Consider the following 24451-nt stretch of genomic DNA (forward strand, 5'->3'; position numbering starts at 1 on the left):
ACCCTGTGTCTCATGGCTAATTCTAAAGTCGATGAGGAAATTGAAGTAGAATCCCTTGAACTCACTTGTAAAGAATTGCAAGATTTTCTAAAGGAAACTCTTGAACAACTCAAAAAATCTTTGGAAAGAATGTCGGAGTTAAAAAAAAAAAAAGTTTTGAAGTTGACAATTGAGAACCTTTCTCAAAGAGTGTCACTTGAAGAGATGAGAGATGAATTGCACGACCAAATGGAAAAGAATAGTCTCTATCTAGACAAGAATTACTCTCTTAAAAAGGAGATTTCGAAAATCACTATAAGGTTCTCTCTTGGTTCCAAAATACTTGAGCACATCCTTTCAAATCAAATTGCTTGCTATATAGCAAGTCCGGTTTAGGATGTGAGGGAAATGAGAAGAAAGTGATCCTTTTCCAAAAGCAAATGCATTTCAAAGAAACCTTGTATTCCTATTCAAGTTTACAAAGATAATATTGTCAGGCATTTCATTAAATCAACATATAGAAAGTTCCCTGACTGCTCTAGCTGCAATGGGGATGGTCATTCTAAGCATGACTGTTCGAAACAACAAGCCAAGTCAAAGAGGGTGAACTGGAAGTTCAGATACACTAACAATCAAGGACCCAAGTTTGTCTGTGAACCAAAAAAGAAACAAAATTTCTCCTTGATGCAGGGAAAGAAGTCCAGCAAATGGTATTTGAACAGTGGATGTTCACTACTAACTGGAGATGCTAGTACCTTTCTACATATTACCCAAGTTGATGGTGGATCTATTACCCTTGAAGGAAAAGACAAAGGAAGAATAGTTGATAGAGGCACCATCAAGGTGAGAGAGCTAATCATTGATGATGTAGCATTGGTCAAAAGATTGAGACACGACTTGATAAGCATCAGTCTACTATGTGACAAAGGCTATGAGATCAACATCAAGGATGGTATTTGCACAAATAAAGGAAAATATCCATCACAGAACTTTTTTTCAAAAAAAGGTATGGAAATATCTATCTATTGAACAATGGCTGTGAATGTACTCAATATTTAATCTCTGTAAAAGAAAAACAAGAGATGTTGCATAGAAAACTTGGTCATGTCAGTTTGAAGCAAATATCTAAGCTAGCTTCAAAGGAACTGGTAAGAGGTCTTCCGAGAATGAGGTATGAAATGAATGAAATCTGTAATGCATGCTCGTTAAGTAAGCAAGTCAAAATTCCTTTTAAGTTCATAAACACTATTATGACTAACCGAGTATTGCACTTATTTCATATGGACCTCTTCGGACCTCCGAGGAACACTAGCCTCGGAGGAAGCAAATATTGCCTAGTGTTTGTAGATGATCACTCCATATTCACATGGGTAATGTTCTTAGTTCACAAAGATGAAGCATGCAAATCTTTTGAGAAAATGGCATGAAAGATTCAAAATGAGAAAGGATACAACATCACAAGCATCAAAATTCATCATGGTTGTTAATTTCAGAACAAAAGCTTTGCTGATTACCGTAAAGAAAATGGAATCGAGCACAACTTCTCATCTCCATATACTTCACAACAGAATAGAGTAGTCGAAAGGAAAAATAGACGTCTGCAAGATATGGCGAGAATAATGATGATTGAAAGTAGCCCTCCTGCTTACTTTTGGGCTGAAGCAATTGCAACATCATGTTGTATCATCAATAGGGCTTTTTGCGTCCATTATTGGATAAAACACCCTATGAAGGAAGAAAACCAAATATATCTTATTTTCATATTTGGTTGTAAATGTTATATTCTGAAAAATGCAAACGACAACAGTGGTAAGTTTTAACCAAGATCAAATGAAGGTATATTTCTTGACTATTCTACTACTAGCAGAGCATATCGTGTGTTTAACAAAGTTTTGCAGGAAGTAGAATATTCTATCAATGTCAAGTTCAATGACAACATGATGGGAATCCAAAATCTCAATGAAGACCATGAACCATCATCAATGCAGATCAAACAAACTTCTCAGAATCAACAGTTCAAATTATAAGAGGAAATCAAAATTTAAATGCCTAAGGACTTGAGATTCCAAGCAATTCACCCAAAGGAACAAATCGTTGGTGATACTAAAGAAGGTGTACGAACCAGATCCTCGTTTCAACAAGTCATGAACTCACTTGTATTGATCTCTAAAGTAGAACCAAAGGGAATTGATGAAGTCATCAAAGATGAAATATGTATTGAAGCAATGCAAGAGGAACTTCACCAATTCAAAGTCAATGAAGTCTGGAATTTAGTCCCTAGACCACAAGATCACCCAATCATCAGCACGAAATGGGTATTCAGAAACAAGATGAATAACAAGGGAAATATTATTAGGAACAAAGCCTGACTCATTGCAAAGGGATACTCTCAAGAAGAAAGTATTAACTATGATGAAACTTATGCACCCATGGCAAGGTAAGAAGCTATTTGCCTATTACTCTCTTATGCTTGCGATCATGATTTCAAATTATATCAAATGGATGTTAAAAGTGCATTTCTAAATGGATACATAAAAGAACAAGTATTTTATTTAGCAACCCCTAGGGTTTGAAGATCCAAAGCACTGTGATCATGTTTATCAACTCAAGAAAGGCTTATACGGTCTAAAGAAAGCACTCAGAGCTTGGTATAAAAGGTTAAGCACATTCTTAGAGGAGAACGATTTTGAAAAAGGTAAAGTGGATACCACTCTGTTCACCAAGAGGAATAGTAATGATATTTAGTTGATACAAATTTACATTGATGATATCATTTTTGGTTCCCTTAATGAAAATTTATGCAACGATTTTGCGTGCATCATGAAGAACAAATTTGGAATGAGTTTGATGAGAGAATTAAACTTCTTCCTTGGTCTACAAATCGAGCAATTAAAGGAATAAACTTTCATATTCTAAGAGAAATATTCAAAAGAACTTGTAAAGAAGTTTGGAGTAGAAAATTGCAACAAAGTGGCTACTCCTATGTCATCATCATTGAAACTGGACAAGATGAATCACGTAAGTCTGTTGATCCAAAACTCTATAGAAACATGCATGATTAGTTCATTATTATATCGAACAGCTTCCAAACCAGATATATATTATTCAGTGCATGCATTTGTGCCCGCTTTCAATCTGATCGTAAGGAATCGCAGCTCAAAGCTATTAAGCGTATTATCAAATATGTTGCATCTTATCCCAAATTAGGACTATGGTATTATAAGAACTCGGATTTTATATTCCTTGGATATACATATGCTAATTTAGCAGGAAGCAAAATAGATTAAAAAAAAAAACACTACATGTACTTGTCAAATGATGGGCAGTATGCTTGTCTCTTGGTTCTCAAAGAAGCAGAACTCAGTAGCACTATCTACAACCGAAGCTGAATATGTAGCACTAGGCAGCTAATGTGCTCAAATTCTGTGGATGCAACAACAGTTTAGTGATTATGCTGAAGAATGCTCGGGCACAATGATCAAATGTAACAATACGAGTGCAATCAACCTTACAAAGAATCTTATTATGCATTCGAGGGCTAAGCACATTGAAATTCGTCACCGCTTTATTCGAGAACATGTGGGGAACGGAAGCATCTACATTGAGTTCGTTGATTCTAAGCATCAATTGGCAGACATCTCCACAAAGCCTCTAGACAAAGTTGCATTCGAATTCATAAAAAATGAACTTGGCATCATCATTGAGGTAATATGTCATCATCATTGCTCCTAGTTAGTATTACTGCACAAGTACGCAAATGTTCAAAAAAATTATCGTTACACTGTGCCTCTTTACCGTCCTAACAGTAGTGTCATTCCCGATTTTTTTTTTTTTTTGTCTCTACAATGATTTATCTGAGTTGTTAGAATTAATTAGGCAATTGATTGTTTTACTGTTATCTCTCTCACCTTCACCCACGATCCCATTTTCATCTATTTATACACGATCATGGTGTTTCAATTACCATCACGTTCGACGCTCTCAATCTCTCTATTTTAACTCACTCTGTCTCATAATCTTAATCAATTATCCTCTCTTCTCGATACTCTTCATTAATCCTTCAAACATGCCTCTAAAATCATCGAAAGGAACCAGCAAGCCAACTACTACGAACCTTCGGGTTCGCTTGGGCGTCTGTGTCCTCCTTGAAGCAGGAATTCATCTTCACATCTCATTTTTCATCTTATCCTCGTTATTTTCTATCCTTTCCACCCTTTTATCATCTCTCATCATTTTGCTGGGCTACTTTCATAGATCGGAATACTCTTAGCGGAAAGCTCGTGGTAAATGTTACTGGATACATTACTTCTTGGCATTTAGAAACTTTCTTATAATATCTTACGAAGAACCTATTCCGTCTGTGATGCAAATGGATTAGTGATTTGAACTGTGAAGTCTGGAGTAGTGGAGATTATTAGCATAGACAGTATGTGGGCAGTTGAGTCTTGGATGGAACGGAACTTCTTGAAATACGAAAGGGGGAAATATTACAAGAAGGAAAGGAGAAAAAGAGAAAGAACAAACGTTTAGCAGAGATTCTGCAGAGCTAACTGATAGGTCGCCATGAGACTGCAAATCAAGAATGATGTCTAAAATTGCACTGCACGATTCATTCTGATGCTGTTTCCATCTCACCATCCCAAGTCTGGGATTTTCCCACCATTATGTGATTTCCATAGACCAAGCATGAATTGTATGCGTTTGACTTGCTCGGGAGGTTCAACTAACCGGTGTGCGCGTAAACCAGCTCGAACACCAATTGACCATACTAGATGGGGGAAAAATTGAGCAGGTTTGCTTCTCATAGGATCTGCTTGAAAGGACGCATGACAGCATTAAAAGTGAATGAGCAGAAAATAAGCAAGGTGTTGGGACCTCAGGACGGCTAACTCAAAGGCAGAGACATTTCTGTAAGCGATTCTGAGCTCATGAAAATCTTATCCCCTAACCGAAACAGGAGAGATGACCCCAGATTGGATCTCTAAACAGATCACGTCGATGATGGTTGTAGCTTGATTTTTCTTCATTGCAGACACAAAATCAACAGCATCCCAGTTCACGTAATCTGCACCAGGAAGATAAAATGAAAACCACACAATTCACTTTGAGAGTGACTCCAAGACCAGTCGCTCCTGCGCCATAGCTGGTTTTGAATCCAGGATATCTCTCATGTCACGCGAAACTTGCATTCATTGGCAACAAACTGCACAAGTGAATCAGAAAAGCTTTGTTCATCAATTTTTATCAGACAATACAGTTCATTGTCTGTGCAATTTTGCGCAAAGATGGAGGGAAGCTGAGATAGTCAATTTCAAAACCACTGCCTAGGAACCTTACCTTTCATATTTAGAAATGCCTTTTCGACACTGCGGTAGAAACAGTACGAGCCCAACAAACAAGAAGGATGCCAAAATCTTTCCTTATCTACTTTCGACGGGCAATTATACATTCAACGATCAGGCATCCAGGTCGATAGCGCATAGACAATCCTGCCCTTCCAGCCCTGCAATAGCCACTGCCCATCTTCTTCAGTCTCAAAATCCTTATGATAGTAAGATTTCAGCCTGTCCTTCGCCAAGCTCACCATATCCTTATCCAAAGGTAGCTGCCTAAACCCGGCCCTCAGGTTTCGCACGTGCGACATTTTGTACGTCTCGGGCCTCTCGATCCTCTCCGAGCCTTCGCAGGCAATGACATTCATCGCCTTCCTCCCCAATATTTCACACTCAAGCAGCAACCTCTCTGGGGCGTCACGAGGCACAGTTGCCTCAAGCATGTCAAAGATAGCTGAAAAATGGAAGAGTGCCTCCCGGAATCGCGTGGCAAAAAAGGGGACACCGTGGCCACCATTTATGATTCCCAGGATGAAAACATTGGGATTCATCTTTCTGATCAGATTCAGTACGACATCTCGTGGACTCTCCGCCGTCACTGTTTCATCAAGTATATTGTGAAGTCTAAATATGCAATGAACAACGAGGATTTCATCGCTATGGATATTTAGCTCCTCAACATTAATGGTATCCCAATTCTTTGCTATAGCATTGAACTTGAAGGGGACATCGAAAGTTTTGGCGTAGCTCGCCAAGCGTCGCCCAGTTTCCTCAACGATTTCCTCTGGTTTAAATCCTGGTTGTGGCAGATCAATCCCAGTAATCCGAAGCTTAGGTGGTCCACCAGGGCTTGACGAGAGACGCTCTATGAGGCCAGGCCATTGGAAACCATAGAGAATTCCGAAATCAACGATGTGCAACTTGGGTGCCTTCCCCGCCATATTCATTATTGTCTTGTTCGAGAAGAAATTCGAGAGCTTCTTAAATGGACAAGCTGCGAGAAAGAGATGATAAGCCTTCAAGAAATCCACAACCGATGTTGGCCTAGCCATGAGAGTCTTGTAAATCTGAGAGCCTGACCCGGCGAGGCGTGCCTCGAGACCATTCGCAAAATAGTGTGCCATTCTTTGCATCCCATCCCCTGTGGGAGACGCGTGCCTTCTGATCTGCTTGAGCAGCTCCCCTGCGCTTGCTCGATCATCCATAGTAATGGCTTGTGCACAAAGCGTCAAAAGAGTTCTCAAGTCGACCACATCCCTCTTGCGCCTGCCTTGCTTCTTGCCGTGGGTCTTCCCCTCATTCAGCGCTTTCGGTGGGCCATTCTGCATCGCATTCCGCAGAGCTTCACGAAGGGGAGCTTGGCTTCCTTTATGATTGAGCAACACAATATCGAACATCTCCGACCTCACCGTTGATTCGGTGTAAACTGATGAATGCTTGTTCATCCTTCCCTCTTCTAAGTTCCCATCCTCCTGCAAAGGATTTTTCCTTCCCCTGTATCCACCAAAGTCGGCAAACATGTTCTCATCGTTCTCTAGATTTAATGCCAGACTTGTAGCCTCTTCAGATGATTCATTAACGGAAAATTCACCCCTCTCCAGATTAACTAGAATTTCATTTCCAAAAGCAAACAGCTCTCTCGCTTCATCAGCATTGCCATTGAACTGCATAACAGACTCACTTTCAATAAGTCCAGGCAAAGCAACGGCTCCAGTGGTACTGATACTAACGTAGACACCATCCAATGACTGGCCAATTGACGATGAGATGGATTGAGACACCGTGGTGAGGACAGTATGCTCTCGTGATCCACAGTTCGGCTCTGACTCGACCCAGTTAATTGCACCAGCGCTACTACCACATGAGCTCTCGTTGGTTTGATTAGGTGATGGATGTTGATCTGCAGCTGGCGGATACCTCTCCCCAATAACCTCATAGAATGATTTCTCAGCTGCCTCGAGCGCCAAGGCCTCATGACACATGATGCTCTTCTCTTCTATGTCTTCCTCCATAAGCATCTGGTTTATGTACTTGAGAGCTGCATCACTAAAATCATAGTCCTCGGCCGGTTCCTTCCCGAGGTCAGCGCCCAAAGGAGGCGCGTACATGTAGCTATAGGTAGAGTTATTGAACATGTCGTCAATCGTGAGCTTACTAACAAGATCATCCTCTGGTAAAATCGAAAAGGCCAGATCATCACCATCATCGACTACATGCCCATCAATGAAACTATCGAGTTCGTCTGGTGGTCGATCCATTTCTATATAATATGCTGGACTCAGAAGTGCTTCATAACATCAATTGCTCAAAAAGGTCTTGAAAGAACTTGTACCAATATTCATCAATTCGCTATATAAACAAACACAGATGATTCCCCAAAATGATTGATCAACTAAGCGTACAACTTGGTAAAAAGCTTGAAGCCTTTTTTTGGAGCTAAAGTTCCAAGCTTGCATGTAGTTCAGCAAAATGAAACGGAGAATGCAATTTGAGGACAAAGTACAAGCTAATCTTGTTTCAAATTGAAACAGAACGAGATTGAAGACTTCCCTTTTAGGACTCTCTCCGAGGAACAGGGGGGATTCGGCAAGAGTTGGCCTTTTTCTTGAACCGATCAAGTTTGGTTCCGAGAAAGAACAGCCAGGATTCGATTTCAGATTCCTCAGTATTATCCCATGTGATAGTTGACTCTTGAGAGGCCTACATATACTTGTCCTCTGTTCCAATTACGTTCGTCCTCACGTCACTACCCACCAGTCTTTTTATATTCCATGAAAGGAGACTTATCGCTTGTTTGTTTGGTTGTTGAAGAAGAAAAGAGCCCTGCAGATCATTAGATCGACTATAAGTTGCGTGTGAGATTCCATTTGGTACAATTATATATAGAGTATTTCGCAAACTTCTCACAATTAAGGCAAGCATAGTTGGTTAAAGTATCGAGTAAATTCTAACTCGGAAACTGAAAGTCATTCATTCGAATCCCACCAATTATATGCAAACTGTTATGGATTGGAGCTATTTGCATATGCCAAAGGTCTGAACTTCACATGTTCATGAATCTCGCAAGGTAGTCCATAGCCTCTAGGTAGCTAGGACTCCACTCCTGCTTTTTGTATTAAAAAAGAAAATACAAATTTGCCCCCAGAGCCCCAATAAGATGACTTGAATACACCAATTTATGTAGACATCCAAAAACCCTAGTCTCACACCTCCCAAAACACCCAAGTCTGCCAACACCTTCTCCCGCGGCCGACCCCCATCTTCACCATCTCGGAGCACTCCAAGAAAGCCGCTCGTCACTATATTGGCCCATTTCTACAATCGAGGTCGTCGCGGGCTGTCGTGAACTTGGATTACATTCACCATCAACATACTTCTGGGATTACTTCAAACTGTGATTCTTTTGTCCAAATACATATTTGTCAAAAAAATTTCGTTTAAAAGAAAAACTACTTCTTAATATACTTTCTATTAAACCAAGATCATCACACATTGAGTGAAGTCAATAATAATTGCAACTAAAAAAGCACTTCTTCTATCATATTTGCTTCATTGTGATTGATTTCTCTATCGCATCTACCACTTCAGCCTCATCTCTTTCTGCAATGTGACTTACGAGATTATAGCTAAAACCAAAACAGATTGAAACCTCTTCTTGACAAATTGATCTCCCCTTTCCAAGCAGCTTTCATTCGAGGGACTCTTCTTGGAGTAAAGGAATTTACCACTGATTCTACCATGTGGAACGCTATCTTGATGGCAGTGAGATAATCTCGCAAGGAACCTGCTTCATCTTGTGCAAGGAGAAAGAATATTACGTAAACTCGGTCTACGCAGACCAACACAATCATAGCCATTTGAAGACCACGATCTTTTCATTCTAACGACCATGATCAATCTTGGATTTCATATAGCGCATGAGAAACAAACTGCAGGCTACAATTTGCACCATCGATTCAACAAAGTGTTTAGGACTCGTAAATGCATCGTATAGAGAGCATGTTAGAAGAGCCGAGCACCAAAGCAAGTGCAACCTGAATTGACCTCATCTTCACTGTGATATACCTCCCCCAATTCGTAATTTTAAAAGGTTAGGCCCAAAGCCCAGCGTACCTACTGACGTGGTTTAGTACATGACCCTACTTATATCTTGAAGGGAAACTTTGGACCAACAAGGACATCTAAGACCCAAAAGGAAAACCCTAATTTTGATGATTTTATTTTTAGTACTTGACCTATATCAAAAAAAAAATTGAGTTGATTTTTCGAATTAAAAGACAAACTCTATATTTTAAATAATGAACGTGACAAAAAGCTTGCATTACACGCCTAGTGGATTTCATGTTCCGATCGAGAGATGATGGGATGGATGGGATCCATAGGAAAGCGGAAATCGTGTCAAAAGTCATGTTTTTTTTGTGAGAGCCGGTGTTCAGTCTCGGACTTTCGCTATTTTCTCATATGTGATTGGCTCCATTAAACTAAACCTATATAATAACTTGATTGTAAGGAACATTTTTCCCTCCAACATTAGATCGGCTGGTCTCCCTCAAGTAATTTTAAACGGTAGCTTATCGACGCAATTTTACTCGGTTTTACTTCACAAGGAGAAGTAAGCCTCGGTGTCCTTGAAGTTTCATTTCTTATGAACGAGGGAGCATTTGTTAAGCAAGCAATTAAGAAATATTCACAATTTCCAATGCACCGACTTTTAATCGCTACCATCCTTTTTAAGTATATTTAATCAGATACTTGTTCACACGACCTTGACAATACAGCTTTGTGTCTTCTTCTACAAGAAGTTGGATAGGCCTGTCCAAAGTGAGGGCCGTTCATAAACAGGCTGTTGGGCCCATTTCCTTATTCACTCTCTCTTTTCTCATTTTGTTATAGCCGTGCAATATTGCAGTATGGCCTTTGAAGCTCGAAGCTTGACATTTGTATGCATTCATCACTTTGTCCTTCAAATTTATTTGAGCCACTTTTACTCTTTGGACATGCTCCAGTTTGGTGTGAAAACTCTAAAAGTGTTATAACTAAGCGACTCGATTCCATCTTATCAAAAAACAGACAGGTTTAACTGAGGCTCCGTTTGTTTTCGCGGAAAATAAATGATTTGGAAAGTATTTTCCTAGAATCGATCACTTGTATCGCTTGAAATAATTAGTCAATGGATAATGTTTTCATTATCATCGACAATATACGTCTAAACATTTCCGTGGACAATGAAAATATTTTTCGTTTATTTGTTTTTGTAAGCAAAACAATCAATCGTTTTAGAAAAATGTTTTCCAGATCATTTATTTTCCGTGAAACAAACGTGCCTAAAGTTCTACGATCAATGATCCATAAATAAAATCTTTCTACAAAAATAAAACACACAAAATTAACTAAATTCAATTAAGAAAGCACGAAACACAAAAGCCTGAAACTAGATGGAACCCCACTTACCACATGTTAGACACCGCCATAAAATTCAAAAAAGCTTTTGAAAGGATGGAAGAAGACGATCCATCTTTTGTGGGTGAGCTTAACAATGATCTTCCTAAAGATGATGATTGGAAAATGTCATTGTTCTTTTGAAATTTCTAAAACAATTCTATGATGCCACCAATCGGATGTCGGAAAGTTCATATAATACTTCAAATGATTACTTTGATGGGATAGCTCTTTTGTATAAATATCTGAAAGATGTGGCGGCAGATGCTTCGGATCCTAAACTTCAAACTATGGGTAGGAAAAGGAAAGGAAAATTTGACAAATATTATGGGAGTTTGGACAAAGTGAATATGATGGTGTTGATTGCGGTTGTGTTAGATCCTAGAGCCAAGTTGAATTATGTAAATTTCTTGTATGGACAAATTTATGATGATGAATCGAAAGTTAATGAGATGCATTATAAGGTGAAGGACGCGTTGGAGCGTTTTGTATGAATTTTATGAGCAATCTTCTCTTGCTTCAAGTGATCGAAATTTTGGTGTCCAGGGTTTGAGTGCAAGTAGTAGTGGTTCTAATACCGATGTCGGTGGTCACGAAGTTAAGAAGAAGTATGACCACCAAGCTTTTCGGAGAACCTTTATGCACTCGAATCAAACAGAGTGCGATGACAACAAATCTGAGCTTGATCGGTATTTTCAAGATAAAAATAAAAATATTCTTGATCTTGACCTTTTGATGTGGTTGAAGACTAGCGGCTCAAAATATAAGATACTATCTTTAATGGCTCGAGATGTTTTGTCTATTTCCCTAACTACTGTTGCTTCATAGTCGACTTTTAGTACATCGGGCCGTGTGCTTGATGGCTTTCGAAGTTCTTTGACACCCAAAGTAGTGGAAGCTTTGATTTGTACTCAAGATTAGTTGAGAGCCATTCGTGTGTCGATTAATGTTGAAGAGTGCATAGAGAATGCAGAAAAATTTGAGTTGGGTAAGTGATGTTTTTATCTTTATATTGTAATTCCTTTTATATATCTAATAAGTGACTTTTTAATTTAGTTTCTTTTTTTATATATATATATGGATTGTCTTAACGAGGAGATTATCGTCGGTAAATAAAGTTTACCAGTTGAAGAATGAATATATGTGGTGAGACTTTCTAATACTTATTTTATTTTACCAGTAAATTAGATATGGATTGTCTTAATACTTTGATTTTCTTTGTTCTTATTTTTGTCCATTGTTGAAGGAGCAGCTAAGGTCGTGTTATGTGTGATTCTGCCAATGGTTTGTGTGTGCCTTTGACCTTGTGGTTGTTTAAAGGACGAAGAAATTTAATGGAGAATATGCCAAAGTGACTATTGATGTAGCTAGCAAGGATCACCTAGAGGGGGGTGAATAGGTGATCTAAAACAATTTTTAGTAATTTATGCGGAAACAAAATAAATCACAGAAGAGTCTGAATAAAATTCAGATTCAAGACGATTATATAGATCGTGCTCTTGATGTGCGGAATGTAAAGTAAGAGATAAGGGATAGAGAATCGCACACAAGTTTATAGTGGTTCGGCTTATAGCAAGCCTACGTCCACTCTCCCACGCTTACTGACCTCTACCGGGCTGGATTTCACTATGTAATCAAGAGGAGTTACAACTTCTGAGTGTTTACACTCTTGTGTATGATAGGACTCTCTATCTCACACAATCACTCTTACAAAGTGTTCCTCAAGATCTTAATATTTGGCTCCGAATGACAAGAGAAAAATGATTGGATTAAGCTCGGACTTTGGACTTGTTGATTCTTGATTCCGTACTTCCTTCCGCTCGCTCGTTGATCTCCTTAAATACTCCTCTCGCTTCCAAACTAGCCGTTGGACAGCTTTCAGAGGATCATCTTCCAATCTTTACCTTGGACAGATTTGTATAGTAAGGATTGAGTAGCCGTTGGTTGACAGATTCTGAATCCCGCTGATTCTGGTCGCCCATACAATCGAATCTTGGTTTCCATAAGTAGAACTTTGTCCGTTGTAATGCATTCTTGTCATGATGTTTGATTGTCAATCGTTTGATTCGGATTGAGACAATCGAACATTCCTTCGTGAAATCCATGCCGGATCACTAGCTGTTGTGTTACGTTCGAATTCTGCGTCTCGAAGATATTCCGCGTCCGCATCGAAGAACTCTGCGTCTCGCGTCGAAGAATTTCTGCGTCGAATAATTTCTTCAGCGTCGACGAATTTCTTCGTCGAATAATTTCTTCTGCTCGCATCTCGCATTCGAATAACTCTCGCATCCGCATCCGAATAACTTCTCGCTTCGAATCTCGAACTGCGATTATGTGGGTCTTCGAAATATACTTGATGATTGTAAAGTCTCGAATAACTTTCTTCCGAGCTTCCAGAATATACAGACCTGGAATAGTTCAGAATAAGTATCAGATTTACAATAACATAGAAGGTTTTGTCAACTTCAAAATTAATAGGAGTTTTCCTCAACAATCTCCCCCTTTTTGATGGTGACAAAACTTTCTTTGCAGATTGAATTATTTTAAACATATTAAGCTCAATAAACACAGATTGAAATAGCAAACTCTGTTGATATCTGTGTCTTTCTTCCTTTGAGAATAACCTGTAAATCTGCAATATGATTTCTCCCCCTTTTTGTCATCAACAAAAAGAATAGTAATAGATAGAATAATGCATTGATATTAAGTAATCAATCAGTCTAACAATAAGTATGAGAAATATTACAGACCAATTGAAAGAAATAGAGAGAAATGTTGAAAAACAGGCTATTTTTTAGGAGTACGAATCAGTTGAAAATTTTCCAATATTGAGACAGCCTCCTCAATCTTCGAACTGCATTGACCTATGGCTTTATCCATGCTGGATGAGCACATAGCAATGGCTCCTTCTAATTCCGCTTTGTCTGCTGCTGCTTGAAGTTGTTGAGCCTTGGTGTTTTCCTCAACAATTTTCGTAGGTTTCGCAAATTTTGCTCTAGAAGCGACTCGCTTGTCCTTTATCTCGAGCGAGAATCGAAAGGATGTTCTGATTTTCAGAATGCTGACCTTGGTCATTAGCTTTTTCAGACTGATTGTACCCTGCAGCTGATTCTGGTGGAATCTCCCCTTGAACAGGTGATTGTTCTTCAGTAACATGCTCTTCATGAATTGGTTCAAACATTTGGAACCGGTTCAGAACATCGCAGTGTGACTCGATTCAAAGTGTCTTCGCTTCGCTTCATCATTTTCATCATGCGTAAGAGTTTTTCTTTTCTTTCGTACACTTTGATTGGGGTTGGAGAATCGTTTGCTTGCTTGCGAACTAGTTCTTTTCCTTTGCTCCTTTTCTTTCGAACTTTCTTGCCAATGATTTGGCCTCTCGACCGTTGAGCCTCTTTCCTTTTACTATGTCCCTGATATCTTCAAATTTCTTCATTTTGGAGAGCATTTTTTCTCCAACAAACATAAGGGGAAGCATAGTTTCTCGCAACGCACCAGGAATAGATAAATTGAGATACATGAAGATACGAGTGATCAAAGCTCCATATGGCAGATGACCCTTATCTTTCTGCAATGCTCTGTACATATGGAATATTATGAGGTGAGGAAGAGAGAAGGATTGACCTGTCAAGATAGCCCAAATGAGCTTGATCTCTGATTTCGAAAGGTCAGTTTTTGAGGCATCCTTTGGCTTTAAACAGTTGATGATGATCTTATGCAAGATCACCGATCGTCTTGATAAGTCAGAATAGGAGAGATGTCTTTTTGATCCTTGAGCAAAGTTCGGATTTTCAGAAACTAGCTGAGAAGCCTCTTCAAGACTTACTGCCAATGGTGTAAAAGTGGAGTGTGTGGCTCCAATTATCCTTGCCAACTCATGCGCCTTTAAATCAACTTTCTTGTCACCAATAGTAAACTGTAACCAGTTTGGTGACAGAATTGAAAGATTCGAATAAAAGTAGGCAGTCAATTCAGCATAAGTGTTGGCAGATTGAAGGCAAAATTCATAAACCCCTAGTTTTTCAAACAGGTTCTGTACAGAAATTCCAGCCTTCTCCAAATACTCGAAATCCACAGTTCTATTGTTCATTACTCCTCTATCAAGTAACAGCCTGTAATACATCTGATGCGCAGTGCTTCTGAATAAGCCTCCTGTTCCAGGCAAGCCAGATGCTATTCCAACTTTCATCTCAAAATTCTCAAAAAATCGTGCATCATCATCCGGAACAACAAATTTTGACGCACTAGATGTCTTAGGGCTTACATGAACCGATTTCTTTTCAGATGGAGTTGAAGCTTCTCCAACTTTTTCTTTGCCCTTTCTGGAAGAAGTTTCTTGTGGAGTAGTGCTGGTTGGAACTTGCCCTGATTTAGTGCAGTATTCAGAATAGATTTTCGCAAGGTGAGTTTCAGAGCGAAGATTGTTGTCTTTCAGACAAGCACGAAGAGCTGACTCAGAGGCATTATTCCTTTTCAGCCTTTGATAATTCTCCCACACACGTTTAATGTTTATGAACCGAAAATCAGTTTTACCAGACGATTTCGGTGGAGACGAACGCTGAGGGGTTGACGCTTCAGAAGGGTTGACATGATGATCGGATTCTGAGTCTGAAACTTCTAAAAATTCCGCCGCTGCGGTAGATTTTGAGTCTTGATTAAGAATACGAGAAGATCTTCTGTGGGCCACCATCTTGACCGGCATTATGATCACCTTTGAAGACGAAAGTTTCGATCTTTTGGAAGAAGAAGAGGAGAGTCTCTGTATATCGGAAGGTTTTTGAGAGAAAAAGATCGTACTGGTAGGGTTTGGAAAAAGAGAAGGACGGGCTTAAAAAGGAAGTTGATAACCTTTTGGAAGGAGAAAAGTACTTTTAGAAATTAAGAGATATCCCAAAACAAGTAGGAAGAAAATATTCTCTCTAAAACTTAACCAGACATATCAATATATTAGGCAGATTTTAGCAGATAAAGTAGAATGCATACCTGATTTGCTTCCAAGTATAACGAATTATACAAGTATCCTGCCAAAAATGTCAATTTTATACCCGCCAAAATTTGAATAAGGAACGTACCTGTTTTCGTGAGTCTGAAAAATGTTCAGACTGAGAATACTTGAGTCTGAACAATTTCCTGTCTATCAAAACACTTCAAGAAAATGGATAAGTAATGCACAGTTTTTCTCTGATGAATTCAAATGAAGATTTATCAAGAGGTTTTGTAAATATATCAGCTAATTGATTCTTAGAATCAATAAATTGAATATTTACATCACCATTTTGAACATGATCTCGAATAAAGTGATGCTTGATTTCAATATGCTTAGCACGAGAATGAAGAATTGGGTTCTTTGTCAAATTGATTGCACTTGTGTTGTCACATTTGATTGCAACACTTGATTCTTCAATATCAAAGTCTTGTAATTGCTGCTTCATCCACAGAATCTGTGCACAGCAACTTCCCAATGCTACATATTCTGCTTCTGCTGTAGAAAGTGCAACTGTACTCTGCTTCTTTGAGTACCAAGATACCAACATATTCCCAAACAGTTGACATGTACCGGAAGTACTTTTCCTGTCCACTTTACATCCAGCTAAATCAAAGCATCGAATATCCAAGAAGAGTAAAATCGAATCTTTGGAATACCAAAGACCTAACATTGGATATGTTCCAATGTATTTGATTATTCTTTTTACTGCAGAGAAATGAGATTCCCTTGGGTCTGATTGAAATCTTGCACACATACAGACACTAAAAAGAATGTCAGGTCTAGATGCAGTTAGATATAATAAAGAGCCTATCATGCTTCTATATACCTTCTGATCAACCTTTTTACCATTTTCATCTTTGTCCAGTTTGGATGAATGAGACATGGGAATGTCTGTCTTCTTGCAATTCTGTAATCCAAATTTCTTGATAATCTCCTTTGCATACTTCTCTTGGCAAATGAGTGTACCATCTTTGGTTTGTTTCACTTGAAGGCCAAGAAAGAATGATAATTCTCCCATCATACTCATCTCGAATTCATTCTGCATATTCTTTGAGAATTCCTTGCATAGCAATTCGTTAGAAGATCCAAAGATTATATCATCAACATAAATTTGAACAATTAAGAAATCCTTACCCTTTTTCTTAACAAATAAAGTTGTATCAACTTTACCTTTGGTAAAACCATTTTGCAGAAGGAAGTTACTTAACCTTTCATACCAAGCTCTTGGTGCTTGTTTCAGACCGTAAAGAGCCTTCTTGAGTCTGTAGACATGATCACTCTTTCTTGGTTCTTCGAAACCAGGTGGTTGTTCCACATATACTTCTTCTTTGATATATCCATTCAGAAAGGCACTTTTCACGTCCATCTGAAATAATTTAAAGTTATGGAAACAAGCATAAGCTAGTAGTAGCCGAATGGCTTCTAACCTTGCAACTGGTGCATATGTTTCATCATAGTCTATGCCTTCTTCTTGAGAATAGCCTTTTGCAACCAGTCTTGCTTTGTTTCTTGTAACTTTCCCTTTGTCATCCAGTTTGTTTCTGAATACCCATTTTGTTCCAATTACTGGATGATTTTTGGGTCTTGGCACAAGCTCCCATACTTTATTGATTCTGAACTGCTGAAGTTCCTCCTGCATAGCATCGATCCAGCTTTCATCTGATAAAGCTTCACCAACTTCTTTTGGCTCTATCTCTGATACCATATTTCTTACCACCAATACTTTGTGTTCTGGTTGGTCCAAATAGGTCCATATGAAGAAGCTGCAAAGCACGATCAGTGGAAACATGATGTATAGACTTGAAAGAACTTCTTACTTGTTTTCCTAGAGTGCAGGCATTGCATAACTCTGTTTTCTTGTATTTCAAATCTGGTAGACCTCGAACCAGTTTCTTGTTTGAGATCTTTGAGATTTGTTTCATACTGATATGCCCCAGTCTTCTATGCCATAGATCTTCATCCTCTTTGATTGAGATCAAGCAATGAGTGGATTTTGGATTGACATCTAGAAGATAGATATTGCCATGTCTTCTCCCTGTAAATGTTTGAGAAGAATCTTTGCTTGTCCCTGAGCATGTATCTTCTTGAAAGTTGATTCTGAAACCTGTGTCACATAGTTGGCTTATGCTTATCAAGTTGTAGTTGAGTCCTTTTACCAACGAGACATCATTGATTGTAAGTCCTCCAATTTCAACTGTTCCTTTGCCAACGATTTTTCCTTTGGTATTTCCTCCAAAGGATACTTTTCCACCATTCAGATTGTGTAGATCAACGAATATACTTGGATCTCCTGTCATATGTCTAGAGCATCCACTGTCTAGGTACCACTTCCTTTTTCTTTTTGTGGTAACCTGCAAAGAACACAGCATCTCAAGTTTTCTTTGGTACCCAAATTTGTTTGGGTCCTTGAACATTAGTATAGGCTGTCTTAACAAAATCTCTTCTAACAGGTCTCCAGACCTTAGGACATTCATTCTCAAAATGTTGTGGATCTCCACATTTTGAGCACTTGAGTGCACTTCGACCAACAGGTTTTACAAAATTCCTTTTGAAATGATTTTTATAAGCTTGTCGAGGAGGTCTTTGTTTTAATCTCTCCTTGACCTTTGGAAAATCAATCAAGCTATCACTTTCCTTCACAAATCCGAGACCAGATTTGTTGTAGTAAGGAATTTGGATAGAAAGGATATGCTTCAAGGTTTCTGATCCCTTTGAAAATTTGGAAGTAATTTCTGAAACTTGCTTTTTCAAAACTGCATTTTCTTTGGAAAGAAAATCTCGACTTTCCTTGACTTGATGAAATTCTTTTTGAAGGAAATCGATTTTTTCTTTTTGTGAAACATCCTGTTGCCTCAGTGATGAATTTTCCTTTTTCAAAGAAGAGATGCATTTAAGAGCAGTCTTGAATTCAAAGCATAATTCATCAATGTAATTTGATACCTCAATAGGCATGTCAGAATGTTTTACCTCAATTTCCACTTTGGGATCAGAATCTGAATCTGAGTCTGAGTCTGACTTAGCCATTAGACAGAAATCTTCATCACTGTCTTCACATTCTGTGTCACCCAGGTTTCTCGCTTTTAAGGCCTTCTTTGCTTTCTCAAACTTGGTCTTCTTTTGGAAGTGGACAATTTGGCTTGAAATGTCCACGTTTCTTACAGTGAAAGCATATAACATCACATCCTTCGATCTTTCCGTCTCATCAAAAGATTTCTTCTTTTCAAAAGGCTTCTTTCCCCGAGGTTTCTTCCTTTGATCTTCATTTTCTTATACTTCTTTATAAATAGAGCTAGTTCTTCATCATCAACGTCTTCATCTTCAGAATCTGCATCAGAATCAATGTTAGTCTTCAACGCAATTGATTTATTACCTTTGGATTCAATCTCCTCATTTCGTTTCTCAGTCTCATATGATTGAAGAGTTCCAATTAACTCATTCACTGATAGAGGCTTGATCCTTTGTGTCTCTCGAAGAGATGTTTTGATGTTGTCCCACCGATTTGTCGTCCCTCTTAAGTTTGTTGACTTTCGTGCATCCGGAACCGGTTGTCCTTGATAAGCAAGACCGTTTACTATATCAGTAAACCTGTCATATAAATCAGCAATTGATTCTCCAGGCTTCATTTTGAAAGATTCATATTGGCCAAGCAGAAGATTAATTTGAGTTTCCTTGGCTCGATCTGTTCCTTCATAAGTAATAAGAAGAGTATCCCAGATTTCCTTAGCTGATTCACAAGCAGCAATTTTTTTATATTCAATAGGTGATAAGGCACAATAAAGAGAATAAATAGCTTTGGAGTCTAAGGTTTCTCTTTTGGATATCTCAGTTTGAGATAATGGAGGATCTGCTGCTTTGCTTGCATCTGCCTTTTCTTTTGAATCAGAAGACTTTGGATTGACACCTCTGATGATGACATCCCATTGCATGTGGTCAATTGACTTTATGAATGCCTTCATCTTATTCTTCCAGACACTATATTCCTTGCCATCGAAATATGGTGGTCTGTTGTTGCTCTGTCCTTCAATAAGCCCTGGAGCACCATAGCTAGCCATATAGATCGTTAGCTCAGAAGTAAAACACTTCAATAACCGAGCAACCCGCTCTGATACCAATTGATGTAGCTAGCAAGGATCACCTAGAGGGGGGTGAATAGGTGATCTAAAACAATTTTTAGTAATTTATGCGGAAACAAAATAAATCACAGAAGAGTCTGAATAAAATTCAGATTCAAGACAGATTATATAGACTGTGCTCTTGATGTGCAGAATGTAAAGTAAGAGATAAGGGATAGAGAATCTGCACACAAGTTTATAGTGGTTCGGCTTATAGCAAGCCTACGTCCACTCTCCCACGCTTACAGCCTACTGGCTGGATTTCACTATGTAATCAAGAGGAGTTACAACTTCTGAGTGTTTACACTCTTGTGTATGATAGGACTCTCTATCTCACACAATCACTCTTACAAAGTGTTCCTCAAGATCTTAATATTTGGCTCAGAATGACAAGAGAAAAATGATTGGATTAAGCTCAGACTTTGGACTTGTTGATTCTTGATTACGTACTTCCTTCTACCGCTCGTTGATCTCCTTAAATACTCCTCTCGCTTCCAAACTAGCCGTTGGGACAGCCTTTCGGAGGATCATCTTCCAATCTTTACCTTGGACATGATTTGTATAGTAAGGATTGAGTAGCCGTTGGTTGTGATTCTCGAATCCCGCCGATTCTGGTCGCCCATACAATCGAATCTTGGTTTCCATAAGTAGAACTTTGTCCGTTGTAATGCATTCTTGTCATGATGTTTGATTGTCAATCGTTTGATTGATTGAGACAATCGAACATTCCTTCGTGAAATCCATGCCGATCACTAGCTGTTGTGTTACGTTCGAATTCAAGCGTCCGAAGATATTCTGCGCTCGCATCGAAGAACTCCCCGCGTCTGCGTCGAAGAATTTCTGCGCCCGAATAATTTCTTCTGCGTCGACGAATTTCTTCGTCGAATAATTTCTTCTGTCGCATTCGCATTCGAATAACTCTCGCATCCGCATCCGAATAACCTCGCTTCGAATCTCGAATCGCTGCGATTATGTGGGTCTTCGGAAATATACTTGACAGATTGTAAAGTCTGAATAACTTTCTTCTGAGCTTCCAGAATATACAGACCTGGAATAGTTCAGAATAAGTATCAGATTTACAATAACATAGAAGGTTTTGTCAACTTCAAAATTAATAGGAGTTTTCCTCAACAACTATGGCATATAGGGATCTTTCTGGGTCTATTCTATACATACTGTTAGTATTTCCATGTGATTGAGTTTCTGCTAACATGTTGGAGCTAGTCATTTCTGTGCATCATTCCTGTACGAACTGTACCCGACTTGCAAGATAGATGAGTTTAAGAGGAAGCGAGACTTAGGTTATCGATATAATGCAGAAGTACATATTTGGATTCAATGGATTTTCAACAGAGAAATGAGTAATAGGCGTTTGGCAAGGTGAAGAGAAGTCAACTTAGCTGCCAAATGATCTGCTACTAATCATGATGGATCATGGTTTGAAAACATGGAACAACTAGGACACTGTGCTTATGATAAGGTTTATTTTGTGTGTGATTTACTATTCATACAATATCATTGACTTCAAGAGGGAAATTTTTGAAGAATGACTCATTTACATTTTCAAGCTTGTACTTCACCGGTCTTTATGGGTAATAGAGAAAGGTTGGAAGAAGCACACAGATGCGATGTTTATATATTCTAATATCTCCTCATGACCATGGATGACCGATTCTTTGGCAGCTTTGTGATTGTAGTTTCCAAGAAGTCGAGAACTCCAAATTTTTTAGAACCTTATGCTAGTCTTCCTATTTTGTTTGGCTAATAGAAAATTCTCCGTGCAGCATGAATTTACCGTAACGGTCAAGTTTCAAATACCTAATAATATTGGAACAAGGATCGTGCATGGACAAAAAGTTCACTCTGAATGCTATACAATCGAGGGTGTCATTAGTAATTATAGGGAAAATTGCTCATTGGCATCCTATTTTCTAAAATGATCAGGGATGGTGCTCTTATGGTCATGTTGGGTCATTTTTAGCATGGTTTACTTCATTTGCATTATTTTCAATCATGTGAGTCATTATACATGTGTTTTTATCACTTGTGAATGTGAATGCTCTCTTACGTATTGTCCCCAGGATGATTGTTAAGTTGACTGTGCTCTGTTTGCTATCTATTTGTGATATATCCTACCTTAGTGTTTCTTATCTGCCTGTAAAATGTCGGAGTGCACTCGCTGTTTCATGTTTTCAAAAGTTAGGTCATGGTTAAAAGTGTGTGCAATCTTGAAACCATGATTGATCAGACTTTTGTGAATCACTAAATCATGTGCATTTCCACCTTTTGATAATATTTCCAGCTTCTGCTGGCTGTGGGAACCAAGCTGGAGCATGTTATTACACAATTGGCTCATGAAGTTGCTGAAAAGCATAGCGCAATAGAAGGGGAACTGGTTGTTCAACCGTCATATGAACACTTTTGGTTTCAACGCCCCCGAATAGTCCTCTACTTGATCTATTTTATATTTTTCCAGAATGCTTTTGAGATTGCATTCTTCTTCTGGATCTGGGTAAGCTGTTTTGGGGGTATTGTTTCCGAAGCCAATGGCGGCGGAGCAGGAATTTAGCTAGCAAGTTAACAGGATCTCATGGTTCCTTGTGTCTGCAGGTTCAATATGGCTTTGACTCCTGCGTAATGGGACAAGTCCGTTACATTGTTCCGAGGCTTATTATTGGGTATAACCCATGATCCAATTTGATTTCTATATCTTCAAATAGTTGCATGATATTAGCATAACAAAATGTTCATCCGCTTTCTCACTTTTGCATGGGCGAATTCAATGTGTTCATTCAGGTACTCTGCAGTTACAGCACTCTGCCCCTATATGCCATAGTCGCTTAAATTTCTCCATTAAATTTCTTCCTCCAGTAAATTTCTTCAATTTCAGCACTCTGCCCCTATATTCAGTGTGGATCATGGTCAATTTCATGCTCTATACGTTCTTGCTGGTGTCACCACTGCAAATATTGTTTGCGGTTCTGTTGATTGCCATAAGATGGCATTCCCAGGAACTTAATCCATAGTGACCTGTCTTATGGTGTTGCATCTTCATATAATGGTTAGGTGGCTGACACTTCCATGGCACTGCTATTGGCTCGATCTCCGGTGTGGGCAACACCACACCATTATCATGTTATTATTGTTAACATTCTGTATCCCGTTTGACCCAATTATCGACGCTCAGCTTCCGTGTTTCTCCTCTTTCTACCTTGCTTTTGTTGCCAGTGGTTCTCTTGGAGGTTTGATTGCCACTACACAACTAATTCCTTTTAATATTGCAGGTGGTGGAGGAGCTTGGAAGAGCAACTTGCTTTGATGACTAGAAACAAAAAAATTTCTACTTTGGAGGAGCTTGGAGGGGAGCATGTTATGTACTTTTTGTGGAGAAAAATGTGGCATCTTGCCTTGGAATTAAAGTCATGTGTTGCATCCCAACAATTACTATTTGTACGTTCTATCCCCTTTCTATTAAGCGAAATGTTGCTTTCCAATAACTAGTCATTGTTGCGTTTAATTTATTTTGTTTAACTAAAATGAAATTAAAAAAAAATAACTTGTTAAAACCTAGAACCGACCCTAGAACCTGTGACAGGATAGGTTCCAGATTCCACGTTCCGACGGGCAAGTTCCAGATTCTAAAAATTGAGGAACCTGTACTCAAGGGTAGATTCTAGATTCCAAGTGGAACCTGTGAGAAACCTGAAATCGCTCACCCCTACACCTGAGGCACGGTGTTGACTTGTATTTTGGATGGCTGTGGTTCACAAGTACACATATTAACACTTCGTCGAATCGTCTCTATACTCGATAGAGATGATAAGACTTCAAGACATCCACAACCGATGTTGGCCCAGCCAGGAGAGCCTTGTAAATTCTGGGAGCCTGACCCGGCGAGGCGTGCCTCTAGATCATTCGCAGGATAGGGTGCCATCCTTTGCATCCCATCCTTCGTGGGAGACGCGTGCCATCTGATCTGGTTGAGCAGCTCGCCAGCACTTCCTTGACCGTCTCTAGTAACGGCTTGTGCACGGAGCATCAAAAGAGTTCTCAAGTTGACCACATCCCTCTTGTGCCTGCCTTGCTTCTTGCCCCAGGCCTTCCCTCCATTCGGTGCTTTTGGTTGGCCAATCTGCATCATGTTCCGTAGAGCTTCACGAAGCTGCACTTCGCTTCCTTTACGAATGAGCAACACAATATCGAACATCTCCAACCTCACAGTTGATTCGGTGTAAACCAATGAATGCTTGCTCACCCTTCCATCTTCTAAGTTCACATCCTCCTGCAAAGAATTTTTCTTTCCTCTGTATCCTCCAAGGTCGGCAAACATGTTCTCGCTGTTCTCTAGTATTGAAACCAAACTTGTAGCCTGTTCTGTTGGTTCGATAAAGAAATATTCACCCCTCTCCGGATCAACTAGAATTTCATTTCCAAAAGTGCGCAACTGTGTCGCTTCCTCACATTACAGACTCACTTCCAATAAGTTCAGGCAAAGCAATGGCGCTAATTGGAGCTTCAGCACGTCCAGCGGTAGTGATGTCAACATTGACACCATCCCAAACATTCACCCAGATGGATTATTATGAGAAGGCTGAAGATTG

General features: G+C 39.1%; 2 protein-coding genes across 2 annotated transcripts in view; both read right to left on the minus strand.

The window, feature by feature from the left end:
• Positions 1 to 24451, minus strand: part of LOC115662691 (scarecrow-like protein 9) — a 93308-nt gene that overhangs the window by 64879 nt on the left and 3978 nt on the right. The window lies entirely within an intron of this gene.
• Positions 4425 to 8049, minus strand: LOC115668121 (scarecrow-like protein 30). The gene is made up of 2 exons (XM_056313453.1): positions 5317 to 8049; positions 4425 to 5182 (listed from the first exon to the last, which is right to left on the minus strand). Exon 1 carries the CDS (start codon positions 7568 to 7570, stop codon positions 5429 to 5431), a length of 2142 nt encoding a protein of 713 aa, XP_056169428.1. The 5' UTR covers positions 7571 to 8049; the 3' UTR covers positions 4425 to 5182; positions 5317 to 5428.

Source organism: Syzygium oleosum, unplaced genomic scaffold (genome assembly GCF_021117445.2).
Source record: "Syzygium oleosum isolate NSW1041296 unplaced genomic scaffold, Sole_v2.1 Sole_v2.07, whole genome shotgun sequence".
In the NCBI taxonomy this organism is placed as follows: Eukaryota; Viridiplantae; Streptophyta; class Magnoliopsida; order Myrtales; family Myrtaceae; genus Syzygium; species Syzygium oleosum.